This window comes from Panthera onca, chromosome E2 (genome assembly GCF_046562875.1).
Source record: "Panthera onca isolate mPanOnc1 chromosome E2, mPanOnc1 haplotype 2, whole genome shotgun sequence".
NCBI lineage: Eukaryota > Metazoa > Chordata > Mammalia > Carnivora > Felidae > Panthera > Panthera onca.
The window spans coordinates 42,095,764-42,113,783 of record NC_138353.1 but is presented as its reverse complement, the minus strand read 5'-3'; the positions used below and the strand labels follow the sequence as shown (position 1 = coordinate 42,113,783).

Below are 18,020 nucleotides of genomic sequence, written 5' to 3'. Positions count from 1 at the left end.
TTGTTGCAAGGCGTCCAGGGTGGGAACCCAGACCCTTGGACTCCTCTCGCCAGACCCACCCTGGGCCAATCACGGTTGGCAGCAGGGTTCGCACAGCACATTTTGGTCTTCGCCGGTAAGTCTCCCAGCCTACCTGCAGAGAACCCCACTTCCTCCAGAAGAGAAACTAAGGTAGCGCCCTGGGAAAGCAACTCCGTGTCCTTTAAGTCCACTTAGACCCTCCCCTTAGCCCCCATTCCTCTCGGTCCCCGCGACCCCCGCCCCTCGCAGGCAGGGATGGCAGGGCTTGCAGAGAGCCTCCCGGGCCCCTGCGCACAGGCAGGTGAGGGCGGGGTCCGAGGAGACGGCGTCCCGCCCCGCCCCGAGGCCCCGCCTCCCGAGGCCCCTAGGCGCGGGCGGCCGCCTCCGTCTCGCCCTAGCCGCGGAGCGCCGCCGAGCGGCTGGCGGGTGGGCACTCGCTCCGCCCCCTCCCGGCCCGCTCCGCCGGCTCCCGCCTCCTTCTCTCTCCTCCTGCTCCCGCCTCCCTCCCTTTCCGCTGCCGAGGCGGCGGGAGCCGATCCCAAGCTGACCGAATCGCGGCTGCAGCCGGGCGGCGGGCTCAGAGGAGGAGGAGGAGGCGGCGGCGGCGGCGGCGGGGCGGGCCGCGGGCGGTCAGTCCGGCGGCGGCGGCGGCGATGCGGCGGCCCCGCTGAGCCGGCCAGCTCCGGGCGCCGGGGACCGGCCGCGCGAGGCGGCCCGGGCCGGGCGGCAGCATGCGGAGCGGCGAGGAGCTGGACGGCTTCGAGGGCGAGGCCTCGAGCACCTCCATGATTTCGGGCGCCAGCAGCCCGTACCAGCCCACCACCGAGCCGGTGAGCCAGCGCCGCGGGCTGGCCGGCCTGCGCTGCGACCCCGACTACCTGCGCGGAGCGCTCGGCTGTCTCAAGGTCGCCCAAGTGGTAGGTGCCGGGCGGGGCCCCAGGTGCGGGCTGGCGGCCTAGCCGGGAGTCTTCCCTCCCCTCTCTCGCTTCGGGGGCTCAGGCCCGGCCGGCCGCCGCCGCGCACCCACTTCCCGGGGCCAGACCCCAGTTCCTCGCACCCCCTTCTTCTTCGCGGGGTCCTGGGCCGCCCTTCCACCTTCCTTGGGGACCCTGCCCTCTCCAGACTTGCAGCCTCAGCCGTGCGCCTCCTACCTGAACACCTGCCCCCGGGCCTACCTGTCCACTCCCGCCTTCGCTGTCGCGAGCCTTTTTCATTATTGGGCTTGGTGGTCCGCGGAGCCCGGCGCGAAGGTCATGCTGACCCCCGATTAACTACTGATCACAGCAATTTGTGGCAGGTTTTCGGGGCCCGCACAACCTACACCTCTCCTGAAGGCCCTTCTCTGTGTCTGCTTCCACTTCTGGGGACTGTGGCTTGGCTTCCTCCTCCGCACCTAGCAGAGTGCCGGGCTTAGGGCAGACGCTCAGTAAATGTTTGTTGAATGGAAGCATGTAGCCTAGATGCAGTGGGGGCGCCCAGATCTAACCCCCAAAATCTCCAGTTTATACCGCAGAGGTTTGAATCCGCCTACTTAACCTAGAAGACAGAACCAGCATCCCTGAATCCTCCGCCCCAGCACGGTGGCTGGCATTGCCCAATTGGTACCCAGAGTTAAATCATTCGAGGAGGACAGCCAGTTTTGGAGGCAACAGAGACAACTTTCTGTCGGACTTGTCGATAGTAGAGATCATTTCTCAGAATTGTTTTCAGCTTCCAGGGTATACAGGGCAGTGGCCTGGCACCTCTGCCCCTCTTTCATGGTTTTTGTAACAAGCCTCTCTGGGCAGTTGCCTGGCTCTCTTGTGGACAGGGCATGCTCCAAATTCAGAAGAAAACTGTGTCCCAATATTATACGCTGTCACAGGTAGGCCTTCCTCTGAGGCCCGGCAGCAAAACTTTATAGCCTTCTAGCCCGAGAAGCCATTTGCATGGATCCGCAGTGTATGTACATTTTGTTTCTTCCAAGCATTGGGCTGGTGCTTACTTGAGTCCATAGATAAATGTCCCTTGGGAGTAATATAAAATGTGGACACCCTTTAAATAAAGGTCTCAGTGTTTGTAAATTGCAGAATCATAGACTATTTTCTCTCTGGTGAAAGGCTTGTTCTGCCGATTGCCAGGGGATGTTTTTGAAGGGCTCTAAGGAAAGACAAATGGAATGGGTTATCCCTATCTAGAATTTTAAACTGACCTTATCTGGTAAGCTGGAATGTCCTCAGAGATGTGTTGGTTCTGTTGTTAGGCACTGGTGCTAGCAAGGAGAGTGGAGGAGGTGGGGGAGGGAGAGGGCTGGTGGTAGTGTCTAACTGCCTTTTAAAAGGCAGCTAGCCAATGTTTGAGTATAGCACAGATAATCAGAAATGAGTAAAAAAGATCACGGTGAACTTGGACCCAGGTGGAAAATAGGGCCTTGTGAAGTACCTTGCTTTGTTTATTCTGTGGACTTTTGAAAGTAAATAGAACTTGCCACTCCAAGGATCTGGTAAAAGAATGAAAATCAGTAGTTGTATAAAATGCTAATTGCCATCTCATTGCCGGAACTTGGTCACCTAAGGCCAGAAATGGAAGCCAGTGGTATTTGTTACTGCCTTGTGGTAAGGTCCTGTTTTGTTGTAGAAATTTACTTTTCATCTGGAAAAATTTGGGGTCCCAGCCCCTAAAATCTCACCTAACTCTGCCATTTGTCTAATGTGTTGGATTTAAACAGCAAGAGGATGGGTGAGTGAAAAAAGGGACCTGCTTGGAGGTTATGGCAACTTGAAACAGTCTTCCATGTACGTGGCTTCTCAGCCCTGATGTAAGTCAGGGTTTTTAGGGGAGAAAAGCCCCCTCAAAGCTCCAGGAAGTTGAACTATAGATTTAAACAAGAAGTCATTATGAAGATATTTTTAAGATGTTACAAAGCTCAAAATCCCACTACAAATATGGATGTTACAATTCTTTTTTTTTTTTTTTTTTTTTAATCTCACTTATTTTTGAGAGACAGAGCGTGAGAAGGGGAGGGGCAGAGGGAGAGGGAGACACAGAATCCGAAGCAGGTTCCAGGCTCTGAGCTGTCAGTGCAGAGCCTGACACGGGGCTCAAACCCACAAACCTCGAGATCATGACCTGAGCTGAAGTCAGACATTTAACCAACTGAGCCACCCAGGTGCCCCTGGATGTTATAATTCTTATATTAGAGTTTATATTATGGTTAACTTACTGTTTTTGAGAAAAATTTGACTGTTTTTCATTTTAGTGTTTAATGGACTTTTTTTGTGTTTTGTGGCCTATTGCAGCCTGTAGCCATCCTCGCTACTTTGCGTGTGGTCCCCAGAACAGCGGCATTGTCAGCATCAGAGAGCGTGTTAGAAATGCAGAATCAGGGGCACCTGGGTGGCTCAGTCGGTTAAGCGTCCGACTTTGCTCAGGTCACAATCTCGCGGTCCGCGGGTTCGAGCCCCGCGTCGGGCTCTGGGCTGATGGCTCAGAGCCTGGAGCCTGCTTCCGATTCTGTGTTCCCCTCTCTCTCTGCCCCTCCCCCGTTCATGCTGTGTCTCTCTCTGTCTCAAAAATAAATAAACGTTAAAAAAAAAAAATTTAAAGAAATGCAGAATCAGGGGTGCCTGGAAGCTCAGTCGGTTAAGCGTCCGACTTTTGATTTTGGTTCAGGTCATGATCTATTGGCTTGTGACTTCAAGCCCCACACTGAGTTCTGTGCTGACAGCGCAGAGCCTGCTTGGGATGCTTTCTCTCTCCCTCTCTCTCTAACCCTCCCTCACGCTCTTGCACTTTCTCTCTCTCAAAATAGATAAATAAACTTAAAAAAAAAAAAAAAGAAAGAAATGCAGAATCGGAGGGCTTACCCTAGACCTTCTGAATCATAATTTGAAGTTTAACAGGATTCCCCCAGTGATTCACGTGCACATTCAAGTTTCAGACTTACCTTTCTATATCATTTTAGTGTTAAAGCCTCACACAGGTGCTAGCAATCAGTTCTCTATCAGAACCATTAATAGTCAACCTCAAGGCTGAGGTTTTTCTGTAAAACGAGCTTGTACCTCCTGAAAGGATTAAGAGAATGAGATGACATGTAGAATTTAGCGCCTTGTGTGTTAGGCGCTTAGTTAGTGTGCAATAAAAGATAGCTATCATTGTTGCCGATTAATATTTCCTGGCTTTCAAGAAACTTGGTGAAATTGTCACCCCCAAATTACAATTATATATTTGAATTAAAGACAGTTTGCTTCCTAGTGATTTAAAAGTTAAGTTGATATTTTAAATGGAATGCTTTTGATAGCAAAACTAATCTAAAATATGAAAATTAATCAGTGTATTTCCATAGATTAAATTTTTTAAAATGGAACTTATACCTATCCCTTAGTTGGGGAGAATGTCTCATGTGGTTATATAAAACAATAAAATGTACTTTTTGTGGGAGAAGAGTTGGTTTAGACTCTTGATTTAAATGCTTTCTTCCTTCTTGTGAATGTGGATCCTGTGAGTGCTTATTGGTTTTTAGCTCCTAGACATCATTTAATGAAATAGTTCATTTAGGTCTTTTGCTTTTTTCCATCAGCTTGATTGAAAGCAGAGTTTTGCTCTTGGGTTGGTGGAAGAGGGGAGTGGTGGTGGTTGGGGAAGGGCATATTGGCACATACACCATGATCTAGGACAGTGTAGAAGAGGACCGGTCTTGGATTGGCCAAGACTTTCTGAATAAAAACAACAGCAGGCATCATTTAGTGAGAGCTTACACTCTTGTTGCTACCCCCGTTTTATGGATGAGGAAACCGAGGCACACAGGTTGTGACTTCTTCAAGGTCACACGGCTAGTGGGTAGTAGTGCTGGGGTTTGAACCCAAGCAGTCTGATTGGCAGTGTGCTCTTTACTGCCTCCTGAACACATCATTTTGAGTGCCACAGAGAGGGCGACTTTGATTCCAAGGACATTTCTCTGGTTTTTGGCTAGCCTGGTGATGATTTGGGTGACTCTTAGATACTTAAGTGAGATTAAAAGGATTTCAGTTTCTCATTGGCCATTGTGGAGGTGTGCAGCTCCTCTGTGGTAGCCTGCCCCTCACCCAACAGACCTGTCCACTCACCTCAATGAGGAGATGGGGCTTCTCAAAAGTGCCAAGAGGAGATTCAGCATTTCAGTTCTAAAAAGACCTCTCTGGGGGCACCTGGGTGGTATCTAGGAGTTCCTTACACTATTCTTTCTACTTGTGCAAGTGTTAAAAAATTTTCATAATAAAAAGTTACAGAAAAAAATGGTTATGTGTTGGGGCACCTGGGTGGCTCAGTGGGTTAAACGTCCAGCTTCTGCTCGGGTCACAATCTCACGGTTGGTGAGTTCGAGTCCCATGCTGGGCTCTGTGCTGAAAGCTCAGGAGCCTTCTTCGGATTCTGTGTCTCCCTCTCTCTCCGTCCCTCACCTGCTTGCTTGTTCTGTCTCTGTTTTTCTCTCTCTCTCTCTCAAAAAAAATGAATGAAACATTAAAAAAAAAAAAAAAAAAAAAAAGACCTCCCCAGAAACTCTTTTGCCTCAGATCCTTTTCTTCAGCCCCTCTGATGCCTGATTGACCTTCTGACATTGCATTGCCTGTGTTTAGGACTTTTTGTAACAAGTTGGGTGATAGAAGGTGTTTAAATTCAAATTTTAGCTCTGCTGAACGTGAAATCTCTTAACCCTATCCTTGTCTTGGCTTTCTCAGTAGTATAATGTGGGTAGAAATGACTGAGCATTTTAGGAATTGTAAGAACTAAGAGGTTAAGAGGCGCTTTCTTAGGTAACTCAAAGGCAAATGTGTGTATTTGCATTTCAGGGTTGAGTAATAACATATCTTTTATTTGATGGAAACCTTGTCAGTTTCTTATCTCCAGCCAGTAGGGCAAAGCTCCTCACTATTCCTGCTCTGTGGGGGATGTGACAGGGCATGTAGGTGAAGTAATAGGTTTCACTGCATTGGATTCTCAGATCTACCTTAAAGTGGCTCTTTGTAAAATGGTCTTATTTTCACTTAGGGAATTATTGTTATCTTTGGGAATTGTCTTCCTGCTCAAAGACTTAAAATTAATTCTAACAGAAAAGCAAAGTTAATACCACTCTTTGATGATGTTAGAAGTAGTAAAATTATCATCCCAGACCTCAGAAAACTATAGTACACATCCATTTTTACAAAACCAACAAAGACAGTTCAAGAAAAGAATAGTACAGACCAATTGTTCTCATGAACAGGGGCACAAAAATCCTCAAAAAAATACCAGGAAATCAAATCCAGCGATATTATGTAAAAAGAATAGTACACCGGAACCAATTGTGATTTATCTCAGGTGTAAAAGACTGGTTCAGTTTTCCAAAATCAATAGATGTAATCCACCATATGAACAGCTGACTAAAAAAACCCCCACATGATTATGTCATTGGCTGCAGAAAAAACCTTTCACAGAATTCAACATCCATTCATGATAAATGCTGCCAGCAAACTAGGAAGAGAAGGGAACTTCTTCAGCCCAAAAAAGGGCATCTACCAAAAACGTACAGCTAACGTACTTAGTGGTGAAAATGAACGCTTTCCCCCTAAGGGGAACGAAGCAACAATCTCTACTTTCACCACTGATACTCAACATCGTACTGGAAGTGCTAGCCAGTGCAAGAAAAATAAATGGAAGGCATACAGATTGGAAAGAGAGAACAACTGTCCCCATTTGCAGATGGCATGATTGTCTATGCAGATAATCTCATGGGAATCTCTAGAAAAAGCTCCTAGAACTAATAAATGTGTTAGCACAGTTGTAAAATACAAGGTCAACACACACAAAAAAATCGGTATTTCTGTATCCTAGCAATAAAAGCAATACATCATTGGAAACAGGAAAAAACAAAACCAAAAAAATCCTATCAGTTACAGTAGCTCTGAAAGGAATGGAATACTTGGTATAAATCTAACAAAATATGCAGAGGATGGATCTGCCTGCTGAAAATTACAAAACACCGAAGAAAAATTAAAGACAACCTAAGTGGATTGACATACCATGTTCATGAATTGGAAGACTCAGTATAGTTATAATATTAATCGTCTACAAATTGATTGTGTTTAACACAATCCTAAAATCCCTGCAAAGTTTTTAATTTTTATTATTTTTTTTTATTAAAATTTTTTTTTAACGTTTATTTATTTTTGAGACAGAGAGAGACAGAGCATGAACAGGGGAGGGGCAGAGAGAGAGAGGAAGACACAGAATCTGAAACAGGCTGCAGGCTCTGAGCGGTCAGCACAGAGCCCGACGCGGGGCTCGAACTCACGGACCGCGAGATCATGACCTGAGCCGAAGTCGGACGCTTAACCGACCGAGCCACCCAGGCGCCCCCCTGCAAAGTTTCTTAAGACAGAGACAAATGATTCTAAAGTGTATTTTTTTAAAGATTTTATTTTTTTTTAATTAAAAAAATGCTTATTTATTTATTTTGATAGTGTGCATGAGCAGGGGAGGGGCAGAGAAAGATGAAGAGAGCGAATCCCAAGCAGAGCAGAGCTTGACATGGGGCTTGAACTCGCAGACTGGGAAATCATGACCTGAGCTGAAATCAAGAGTGGGACGCTTAACCAACGGAGCCGCCTAGGTGCCCCAAGGATTTTATTTTTTTAAGTAACCTCTACATCCATTATGGGGCTCAAACCCACAACTCCCAAATCAAAAGTAGCATGCTCTACTGACTGAGCCAGCCAGGTGCCCCTGATTCTGAAATTTATATGGAAAGTCAAGTTATCCAGGCAAAGGGATGGTGAAGGTTGGTGGGAGAGTGTTCAGGGAAGAGGGAACAACATAACATCAGGTCACCTTTGTTGTGTTAGGGAGTAGGAAGATGGGGATGGGTTCTGGGAGTATGAGACTTTTGGCCAGTTACTAGTTCACTTCATGCCACAAGCAGGTCTCTTCACTTATAAATTGGGGCTGATGATAGTATTGCTTGCACTGATGAGCCTCCCATACAAAATCCTGAGCAAAGTGTCTCACATACAAAGTGTTACAAACCTGTGGGCACTATAGAATATCCCTGAAATGATACAAGCTGGGAAACTGAGTGGTGGAGGGCCAGGTGGAAGGGAGACTTAGATTTAGTGTATGACTTTTTGTTCTTTTTGAATTGTATGCCGCATGCAAATATCTTCTATTAAAAAATTATTAAAATGTTACCTGTTAATTAGCTCTATCTTAACATACATTAGCCTGAAAGCAAATATACTGACCATAACCTTTAACCTTTTGCTTACTTTGTAATTTGGAGGGCCTTAGGGAGAATGATTTAGACAATATAGACCTCTTGAAGAAACTTAAAGTTTGAAAATGTTTTCAATACATTTTCCTGTAAAAAAAAGCAAGCATTCTGCAAGATTGCAAGCACTTAATTTATCTGTTTAATTTATTTGCTAAAGGTAACATTTCTTTCATTTGCAAGGAATTTACCCTAATTAAACAAATTTTTTTTAATGTTTATTCCTTGAGAGAGAGAGACAGAGCATGAGCAGGGGAGAGGCAGGGAGAGAGGGAGACACAGAATCCGAAGCAGGCTCCAGGCTCTGAACTGTCAGAACAGAGCCCGACACAGGGCTCGAACCTGACAAGTCGGAGGTGTAACCGACTGAGCCATCCAGGCTCTCCTACCCTAATTTTATTAGTTAATACGTTATTTGGGGTTGTAAAGTGCTATAGCATGGTGGCCATAGTTAGTACTATATTGCATATTTGAGAGTTGTAAGGGAGTAGGTCTTAAAAGGGCTCATCACAAGAAAATAAATTTTGTAGCTATGTATAGTGACACATATTAAGTAGAGTTATTGTGGTGATCATTTCCCAGTTATACAAATATTCAATCATGTACGTCTGAAGCTAATATAATATGTCCGTTATATCTCCGTTAGAAGAATTGTAACATACAGGAAATGAGGGAAAAAAATCTTAGTATGACAGATCAAATGAAAAGATCTTTGGAGTTTCTCTTTTCCAAAGGCTCAACAAGATGGTTTCCTTTTTTTTTCTTTTTTTTCTTTGCTAATAAGAAGAATGCTTCAGTAAAAGTCTTTCACTCTTCTTTTGATTTGTGGCTATTTTTTGTTAAATTTCATGGAATGCTTTTACTAGATCAAAAGGCAGTATCATTAAATTTCTGAGCATTAAAAAAATTGTGGAATTGGTCAGCATGTCTCTACAATATGCCTGAAGGTCATAGTTTATTCCAGTTTCCAGTGCACTTACCCACAAGTACTTACCAGTGGGAACTGGTGAGCTCAGGAAGACCTTCTGACTCCTTCTGAGTCACGGGGCCAAATCAAATCTTCCTTGACAGCCCTGGAGGACCTTTTTTTTCTTAATTGGAGAGTGGAAAGAGCCTTTCCCGGGTCATGGCACTTGAGAAGGATGCTTAGAGGAGGGAAGACAGGGGTGTACGTGCACTGCCCGGTTCAGGATATTTCCCCCTCCTGGTAAAACGGATGCCTACTCGGGTGCTCAAGAGAGTCATATTTCCAGTCTAGAGGTAGTTGTGGAAATACCTGAGCTACAGCGCATTGGTGGTCCACTGCATAAAGGGTCGAGGGATGTATGACAGCCAGGGCTGGGTATTTTGTATGGTGGTCCTGCTAGCTCCGTGCACTGTTGAAATAACCTGGAAATGCCAGAGTTCTGGCCTTCAACCCACAGCTGCTGTCACTGCCTCCTTATCCTTATTGCTGGAAGTAGCTTCAAATCCTTTTGTAGGGTGATGTCAGATTTCTTTGGAAAATCAAGTTGTTTGTTAGAGGACAGAGCTGTAGTCTAAGGCCTGTGACTGTGATCACAGATCCCGAACCTTCCCAGGCAGTCCCAATTTCCTGTGCTGTCTCATCAGACTATGTGTAAGTACGTCCTAAGTTTTTTTTTTTCTTAATGATTTTACTTTAAATTATGAAATATTCCAAGCTTTGACATTATAGTGATTCATGTAACAAGTACCCACATACGGACAATGTGTCTTGATATTTTTGTTTGGAAAATAAGAGTATCCCCCAGGGGACAGGCTGTGTGTGCAAGAGAAGTAAAAAGCAGGGTGAGATGAGCTGGAATTTGGATTCATTAGCGAGGTGGGACTTCAGAGAGCCCAGGAGGAGGAAAGCTAGACCGGGAGAGAATAAGAGAATAAGGCACCCCCAGACAAGGGGATGGCCTCAGCATCTCTTGTGGTGGCAAAAAGCCAACTTAAACTTTCAAAGGCTCCGTTCAAAGTGGTCCAGGCCTGAGAGCAGGCCTGCAGCTGGCTGAGGAAGGGACAGATGAGTGGAAGGATACAGAATTTAGAAGGCAGCACCTACTTCGGGAGAAGATCTTGCTTTATTTGTAAGCAGTTTAACTTGATGGGGACGATTTTTGTGTGAAAAATTCTCACTTACAGGAGGGCCCAGTGTTCACCTCTGCCTCTCCTGTGTGGTCTTGTCTCCACACATTAGATAGTGGGGTCTGTCACTGGTTTTCAGAGTGAGGTCCCCTGGGAGCCCTAGAACTTACTAATGTAGAAATAGGGGGTTGAGAGACCGAGGGACTAGGTATAATTGTATTTCAAAAAGAATACTATAACTGCATTAAATAGTAATCAGGCCAATTTCTTTTTTGACGAGAATTTTATGGTACAGATTATTTTATGTTGATCAGAAGCTTTGATTAACATTTTGGGTATCATACCCCTGCCTCAGAGTCTTTGCATTTGAGATATATTCTTGCACCCTCTGCTCCCTGCCCCCTCCCAAAAATATCACTTGGCTGTGTTCTTCAGCACTGTTGTTCTTCTGTTCTGTTTAAAAGAGACCTTCCGTGACCATGCTGTGTAAAGTAGGACACCCCTGTCCCCACTCTTTTTCCTCTCCCTCTGCTGAATTTTTCTTCATGGCTTTTACCACCTGACTAGACCATGAGACCAGAGGTGTTGTGTGTTAAGTTTCCTTCTATCCCCACGGTCTATAACAGTGCCTGGTGCATAGTAAGGCCCTGATCAACCAGTTGAGTATACATAACTGTTTAATAAAAGAAAAATAATGGAATATTGCTCAGTGTAGTTCATAAGGTCAGATTATTTGACAATATGGGATCCATAAGGGAAAATAACCTGTATTGGTGTATTTACCAGTAAACTTCTGGACTCAGTTCTAAGTGGAAAATATTAGGAAGAAAGTATGGAAACAAAATACCACTGTAATTCTTTTTGCTTTTTTTAACTGTGAGTTTTAAAAGGGTATCTACTGCTACTAGGAAACAGAAGCATTTGCTTAGAAGGCAGATTTTTGTAAGAGAAGGGGAAACCATAAGAGGCCCTGCCAAGCTTTTTGCTTAGGAAAGTGTAAGATGAAAACTAGGGATTCTCTAATTATTAACGAAGTTGTCTGCTTCCTGATCAACATGTTGAGAGAGAGGGTTGCTCAGGGTCCACCGAGCCAGCTCTTTGGGAGCCCTTGGAGCACACACTCACACATGTACGTGTAAAGAAAAAGTTGCAACTAGGACTGAAGCTGAGGGTCCTAAGTGGTTGTCTTTATAAAGCTCTCTGATTAAAATAAAAGAACAGCAGTTCCGTGGGGCCCCGAGAAGGGAGGCTTTTATCTTCTTGAGGCTGGAGGGGGCTGTAGGAAATACTGAAGTCCAGAATTTTGTCTATGAGCGTTTCAAATGATTGGTTAAATTTGGGAATTATATGGGTTAATAAACATTTAAAATGTTTAGAGTTCAATCAGATGTGGATAGTTTTGGATGGCTCCTTTCTTACCACTACAATTTGATGACTGGCACTGTGGAAGCCTTCATTTTTGTGGTTTCCCATTTATTCCAGTGCAGCTATGAAAAACAATTTCAGTCTAAAAGATTTTTGTGCCAATAAAAAACAAAAAACAAAAAAACCAACCCAAACCCCAGGAACAATGACTCTCCCAGTGGTAGTTGCTTCTTTAGCTTGCCTGCTTTCTTTCAACCATTTTTGGTCCAAACCTTGTTCATGTGTATGCTTTGAGATTAAGAGTTGGCTGAATGACTGTAGAGTTAGATCAAGATCAGTAGCTAAATGTAAAATTTTAAATGTAGTCTTCCCCTTTAAAAAAAAAAAACAACACAAAAAAAAAAAAAAAAAAAACCAACACAAAAAACCTATACTTTATATATGTTTGAATGCCTCGGCTGGGCCAGCTACTGTTATACATAAACAGGATAAGAATCCTTTTGCCTCCACTGGGCTCACAGTCCACTTGGGGAGTGAGGGTTTGGCATGCGATGGAAAAGCACTCAAATTGTTCTTATCCCCAGAGCCAGGGGATCTCATAGAGGGCAGGTTGGCAAAGAAGCCTTTGTGGGAAACGAGCACTTTACATGTGGAGTGTTGAGTAGCCAGTGGCTGACATAAAGGTGTGGTGTGTCCTGTGGGAGAGGAATATACCAGGTGCTGGGAGTGGATAAGGAAGAGGGTTAAGCCCAGGCAAAAGTATGGAAGGGGAGGAGGGCACAGAGAGGGATGAGGAGGACCCTGTTGGAAAGGCCCTGATTTGTTAGGCCAATGAATTTGGATTTTCTGAAAGAGATGGGTAATGGTTGGTGCTGAGGCTCCTGGCAACTTGAAATGTGGCCAGTACAGATTGAGATGTACGTAAGTATAAAACACATGCTGGATTTTAAAGCTGTAATAAGAAAAGAAAGAATGTAAAATATCTCAATTTTTTATATTGCGTGTTGAAATACTACTTTGGACATAATGGGATAAATACGCTACTAAAATAATTCTGTTTCTTTTTACTTAAAAATCTGTCTATTAGAAAATGTAAACTCACTCCCGTGGTTCCCATATTTCTCTTGGCTATCGCTCAGTTAAAGCGGGTGAGGAATGGCTTTGAGAAGGGCCCTGCGCCATAGGAGACCTTGAGTAATTCAGGTGAGAAATGAACACGCAGGTGGTCTTTTGGCAATGGGAGTGGAAAGAATGTGACGAGTGGGAATTATAGGTGGCAATTGCGTTTAAAAATTTTTTTTAATGTTTTATTTATTTGAGAGAGAGAGAGAGAGAGAGAGAGAGAGACAGAGTGCAAGCTGGGGAGGGGCACAGAGAGAGGGAGACACAGAATCCGAAGCAGGCTCCAGGCTCTGAGCTGTCAGCACAGACTCCAACGCGGGGCTCGAACTCACCAACCGTGAGATCACAACCTGAGCCGAAGTCGGACGCTTAACCGACTGGGCCACCCAGGCGCTCCACAATTATGTTTTATTATAGTCCCTGTTTTTTATTTTACGTTATATTCATCTCTCAGTCAAAAAACTGTTGAAGCTAACATTCACTGAACACTGATTGTGTGTCAGACTGCTAAGTGTTTTATGTGTGTTGTCTCATTTACCGCTCAGGGCAATCCTGTGAGGCAGGTGTTTTACAGATGAAGAAACAGCCTTTTTGATATCACTAATTTGCTCACGGTCCCCACTGCTAGTAGGTACAGAGCTATGCAGCCAACCTTCAGAGACCACACCGGGAACACTGCCCCCCTGCCCCTTGCGTGTGTGTTTCTATGACCATTAGGCAGTTTATGAGCTTTGTTCCAGCGTCACTCGTCTTCCCCATCCTGCGGGGACTTAGTCCATTTCTGTTTTCCTTCTGCCAGCACTGCTCCTGGTCCTGGTAGGTCTGCTAGCCTGCAGAGCCCCTCTGGCTCCAGATTCTTCCACAATGAATGGGTCACATCTGTCAGAGTCTGGAGAGGTGTTGGTTTCATTAGAAAGGGGAGTCCCTCAGCCCTTCTCTTGGAGCTCCTTGGGTTACCACTGAAATTTAAGAATTTCTGAGATCAGAGCTAATGCAAGTCGTGAGGAAGCTGGAGACCATGTTTGCTGGTGGAGGGGGTGTAGAGAGATAAAAATTGAGGCTTGATTATCTCCTGTTTGCTTGAGCCAGCACCTCAAAGTATTTGGTGTTGGAAGAATTACTGATTTCTGGAACCTTTTTTTCCCTTCGTAGCACACCTGCCATAGAATATTGGCATCTGTTTGGACTTTAGCTTGTTTATGGGTATTATAAAATAATTTTTAAAGATAAAATCACGATTCTTGTACAAATATAAAAGATTTTTATTAATTAATGCGGGAACCAGTAAGGTATTACAACCTGTTCAAAGGAAAAGTCAAGGAGTTTGCACACAAAGACCATGTGTGTGCATGTTCGCACACGTGCACATCCATACGCGCGCACACACACACACACACACACACACACACACACACACACCATGAAATGATTTCGAATAGATGCCACTGTAGCTTTGGGGGGAATCACTTGTCTCTCCACTAGACATTTAATTTGCCTGTCTATAGACAAGAATCATTTGTGTTGCATATGGTTGCGTATCAGTTACATACAAGTTAACAGAGTTGCAGAATATCTCCAAGGCCATAAAATGCACACATCCCATAGGATCAGATAACTTGGAAAGTTATGTTCTAACAAGGCCCATTCTTCCATTGAAGATACTCAGTAACCCTTTTGGTCCATTTCAAAATCTTTCACAATTTGTTCTGAGATGGGGAATATCTGGGGAAGGGCCCGTGTGAGCTAGATTTTTATACAACTGATACATATCAGCGCCATCCCCCCCCCCCCCCAAGTTTCATTTGTCCCTTTCTCTCTGTGTCCTCTGCTCCTCCAGCTCTGCTGTTGGCTTGCTGGAAGAGCGTCTCTTATGGCCTCCTGCACCCCACCCTGGATTTCCCTGTTGTTTTCTTGGTTTTCCTTGGTCACTTTCTTCACAGAAATAGATCTTGATCCCCTACACTTAGGGCCATGCCCTTTAATCCTCAGCCTGGTCTTTAGGGGCCTGAGTCAAGCCAGAATGGCAAGGACTGCAGGTAAGAGGATTACCTGCTGCCATAAGGGTTGGTGTGAGGTTGAATGGAAAGTGCCTAGCGTGGAGCTTGGCCGAGAGAAGCACCTGGTGAATGTTAGCCATTATCCTTCATGCTGATGTGTCCTGGCTCATCCAGCCAGGTTCTAGTTGAGTCACTCTCCCATTCAGGCTCTCTTCACCTGGATCTGCCACCTCATCCTGGCCGTAAGCTCCTTAGCTTCTTGTTCCTCCATCGTAACACACTGATGCCGCAAGGGCACAGCCAGAGGATTCCCCGGCAGTGAGTGGGCTGGCGTGAGACCGGGTCCTCTATACCTTTTCCCTGTTTGCTCTCCTCTACCCCTCTTCTTACTGGCCCTGCCATGCCCATCCTGGGTTTTCTTTGTTCTGATTGATGTCGCGTGTCCTGTGATGTCCTATGATGGAGCACTAGCTTACATTACATGTGTCCCTCACTCTCTGACTTTCTTTTTAAATTTATTTTTAATTAATTTATTTTAAAGTTGTATTTATTTAAGTAATCTCCACACCCAACATGGGACTCGAACTCTCAACCCCGAGATCACAAATCTCACATTCCCTGATTGAGCCAGCCAGGCACCTCTGGACTCTGGCTTTCAGAACAGATTTGGGTATGCTTACAGTCTATTGTAATAAGTCTCTAAACACCTGTGAGGCAGAGCCCCAGTTTTCTTCTATTTAGTGTTCATAGTGGTGAACACTTGGCTGCTTGGTGAGCACTTGCCAATTCATCCAAGTTCAGTTTGATATATTATCCAGGAAGAAAAGAAAAACAACTTATTCGTATTGAGGGTGTGTCTTCATCTGCCATACAAAATACCATATATTGGGTGGCTTAAACAATAGCAGTTTATTTCTCACAGTTCTGGAGGCTGGGCCAAGGTCAGGGTACCTGCAAGGTAACTTCATCCTGAGGTCTTTTCTCTTGGCTTGTAGGTGACAGCCATCTTGCTCTGTGCTCACATGGTCTCTCTGTGCATGCATAGAGAGAGAAAGATTCCCCCCCCCCCATTTTTTAAAAGTATATTTATTTTTGAGAGAGGAGCATAGAGAGAGGGAGAGAGAGAGTCCCAAGCAGGATCCTCTCTATCAGTGCAGAGCCTGCTGTGGGGTTTGAACTCATGAACTGCGAGATTGTGACCTGAGCTGAAACCAAGAGTTGGATGTTTTACTGACTGAGCCACTCAGGCGTCCCTCTCTCTTCCCCTTCTTATAAGGGCACTGATCTCATCACGAGGTCTCCATCCTCCTGACTTCATCCAACCCTAATTATCTTCCAAGACCCCATCTCCAGATACCATCACATGTTAGGGCTTTAACATATGCATTTGGGAGGAAGGGAGATATGCTTAAGTCCATAGCAAAACGAGAGCATGGTGTAAATCAATAGTGGAGGTTCAAGATGGCTCTAAACACCTTGAAATTCAGAAACTCAGAATTTTAGACTGGAAGGAATCCTGAAGCCAGTCATATGTGCCCCTCCTGTGTTTTACATGTAACAAACGTGACGCCTCGGGAACCTGTGGCTCACCTATGGCTACCCAGTTTGTCGGTTGCCCTGGAACCTGAGCCTAAGGCTGACATTCCTTCCCTATGACTTAGCCGTTGCTATGGTGGTGATGATTTGCTTCCCTTCTGTGAAGACAGTTGTGGAACAGCTCTCTGAATTCAGATCTTTCTTACCCTTTATATGATTATGGGAAGAGAGGATGAGTAGTAAATGTCCTCGGGCACTTTTTAGGTTAGTAGGTTAGTAAAGACTATATAGGACAAATCAAATCTTTGTGATGATCTGTTCATTTATTTATTTTTAAACTTTTTATTTTGTTTTAGACAGTGCTAGCCAGGGAGAAGGGCAGAGGGAGACAATCCTAAGCAGGCTCTAGACTCAGCGTGGAGCCCAATGTGGGGCTTGAACTCATGACCTTGATATCATGACCTGAGCTGAAATCAAGAGTTGGACACTCAACCAACTGAGCCACCCAGGAACTCCTGTGATATTCTGTTGAAAGTGCAGGTATTTAACCAGTCCTAGCAAACTGCCCAAGTGAATGTCCTGGGACGGGCAGCTGACTTGGAGCCCTAAAGTTTGAATTGTAACAAAACCCCTAATGTTGGTAGATACAGAGTTGCCTTTTAGTTCCTTAATTTCTCTGATGATAAATTGAGATCAGGATAATTTGCCAACAAATTGGTCTATCTTCTTTTGGAATATGGTTTTGGAGCTGAAACTGGGAAAACAGACCCCCATTTGTCACAGGAGAATACATGCACATGGCTTTATGCATGGCCTTGAAATATGTGATGGCAGTGGAGAGGTCGTCAGAGTTACTGGCATTGTGGTGCCGTGGTCAAGGTGATTCTGGTGAGGTAGTTGGAGAGACACTGCATACACCTCAGCTTCACTAGATGCTTTGGAAAAGCTTTGACTGTTGGTCCGGGACTTTCGGGGGGGACTTAGGGGCTGCCAAGTTATCAGATGAGTGAAGCCCACAAAGAATGATGAATTGCCAGATTGAGGGAAGCCTGGGGGAGCCCAGTAGGGTCAGTAGTTTGTGGAACCCCTCCTCTATGTCTAGCTCCATGGAATTCTTTCTTTTTCATTTTTTTAATATTTCTTTATTTTTGAGAGAGAGAGAGAGAGAGAACGTGAGCAGGGAAGGGGCAGAACGAGAGGGAGACACAGAATCTGAAGCAGGCTCCAGGCTCTGAGCTGTCAGCACAGAGCCTGACACGGGGCTTGAACTTGAATTCACGGACCGCGAGATCATGACCTGAGCCGAAGTCAAACGTGGAACCAGCTGAGCCACCCAGGCGCCCCACTCCGCGGAATTCTGTAGGAGGCCTGCAGTTCTTTTTTCCCCCTTTTTTTCCCAGACTATAAAATCTACCATTGTGTCTCAGACCAGATCAATATAAATAAAAACAAAGTTAAAAAAAATTTTTTTTTTAAATTTTACCTGTTTGCAATAGTAAACTTCTTAATACTTAACACAGAGATCATTAAAACTTGCCAGATACAGGATTTAGCCAGATTGATCCAGCAATATTATTGTCACAGAGGAACAGAGAAAGTCCTCAACATCCTGCTCTAAATCTTTA

At 44.9% G+C, this 18,020-nt stretch overlaps 1 protein-coding gene across 2 annotated transcripts in view; it reads left to right on the top strand.

Annotated features, from left to right (window-relative positions):
- Nucleotides 1–401: 401 nt before the first annotated feature.
- CMTM4 (CKLF like MARVEL transmembrane domain containing 4) overlaps nt 402–18,020 on the top strand; it is a 70,006-nt gene continuing 52,387 nt past the window's right edge. Inside the window, exon 1 of one of the 2 annotated variants that reach the window (XM_078438845.2) lies at nt 402–938. In XM_078438845.2, coding sequence (XP_078294971.1) covers nt 753–938 — 186 coding nt within the window. In that variant the 5' untranslated portion in view covers nt 402–752. The remainder of the gene's footprint in view (nt 939–18,020) is intronic. The other variant, XM_078438844.2, reaches the window with a different exon arrangement.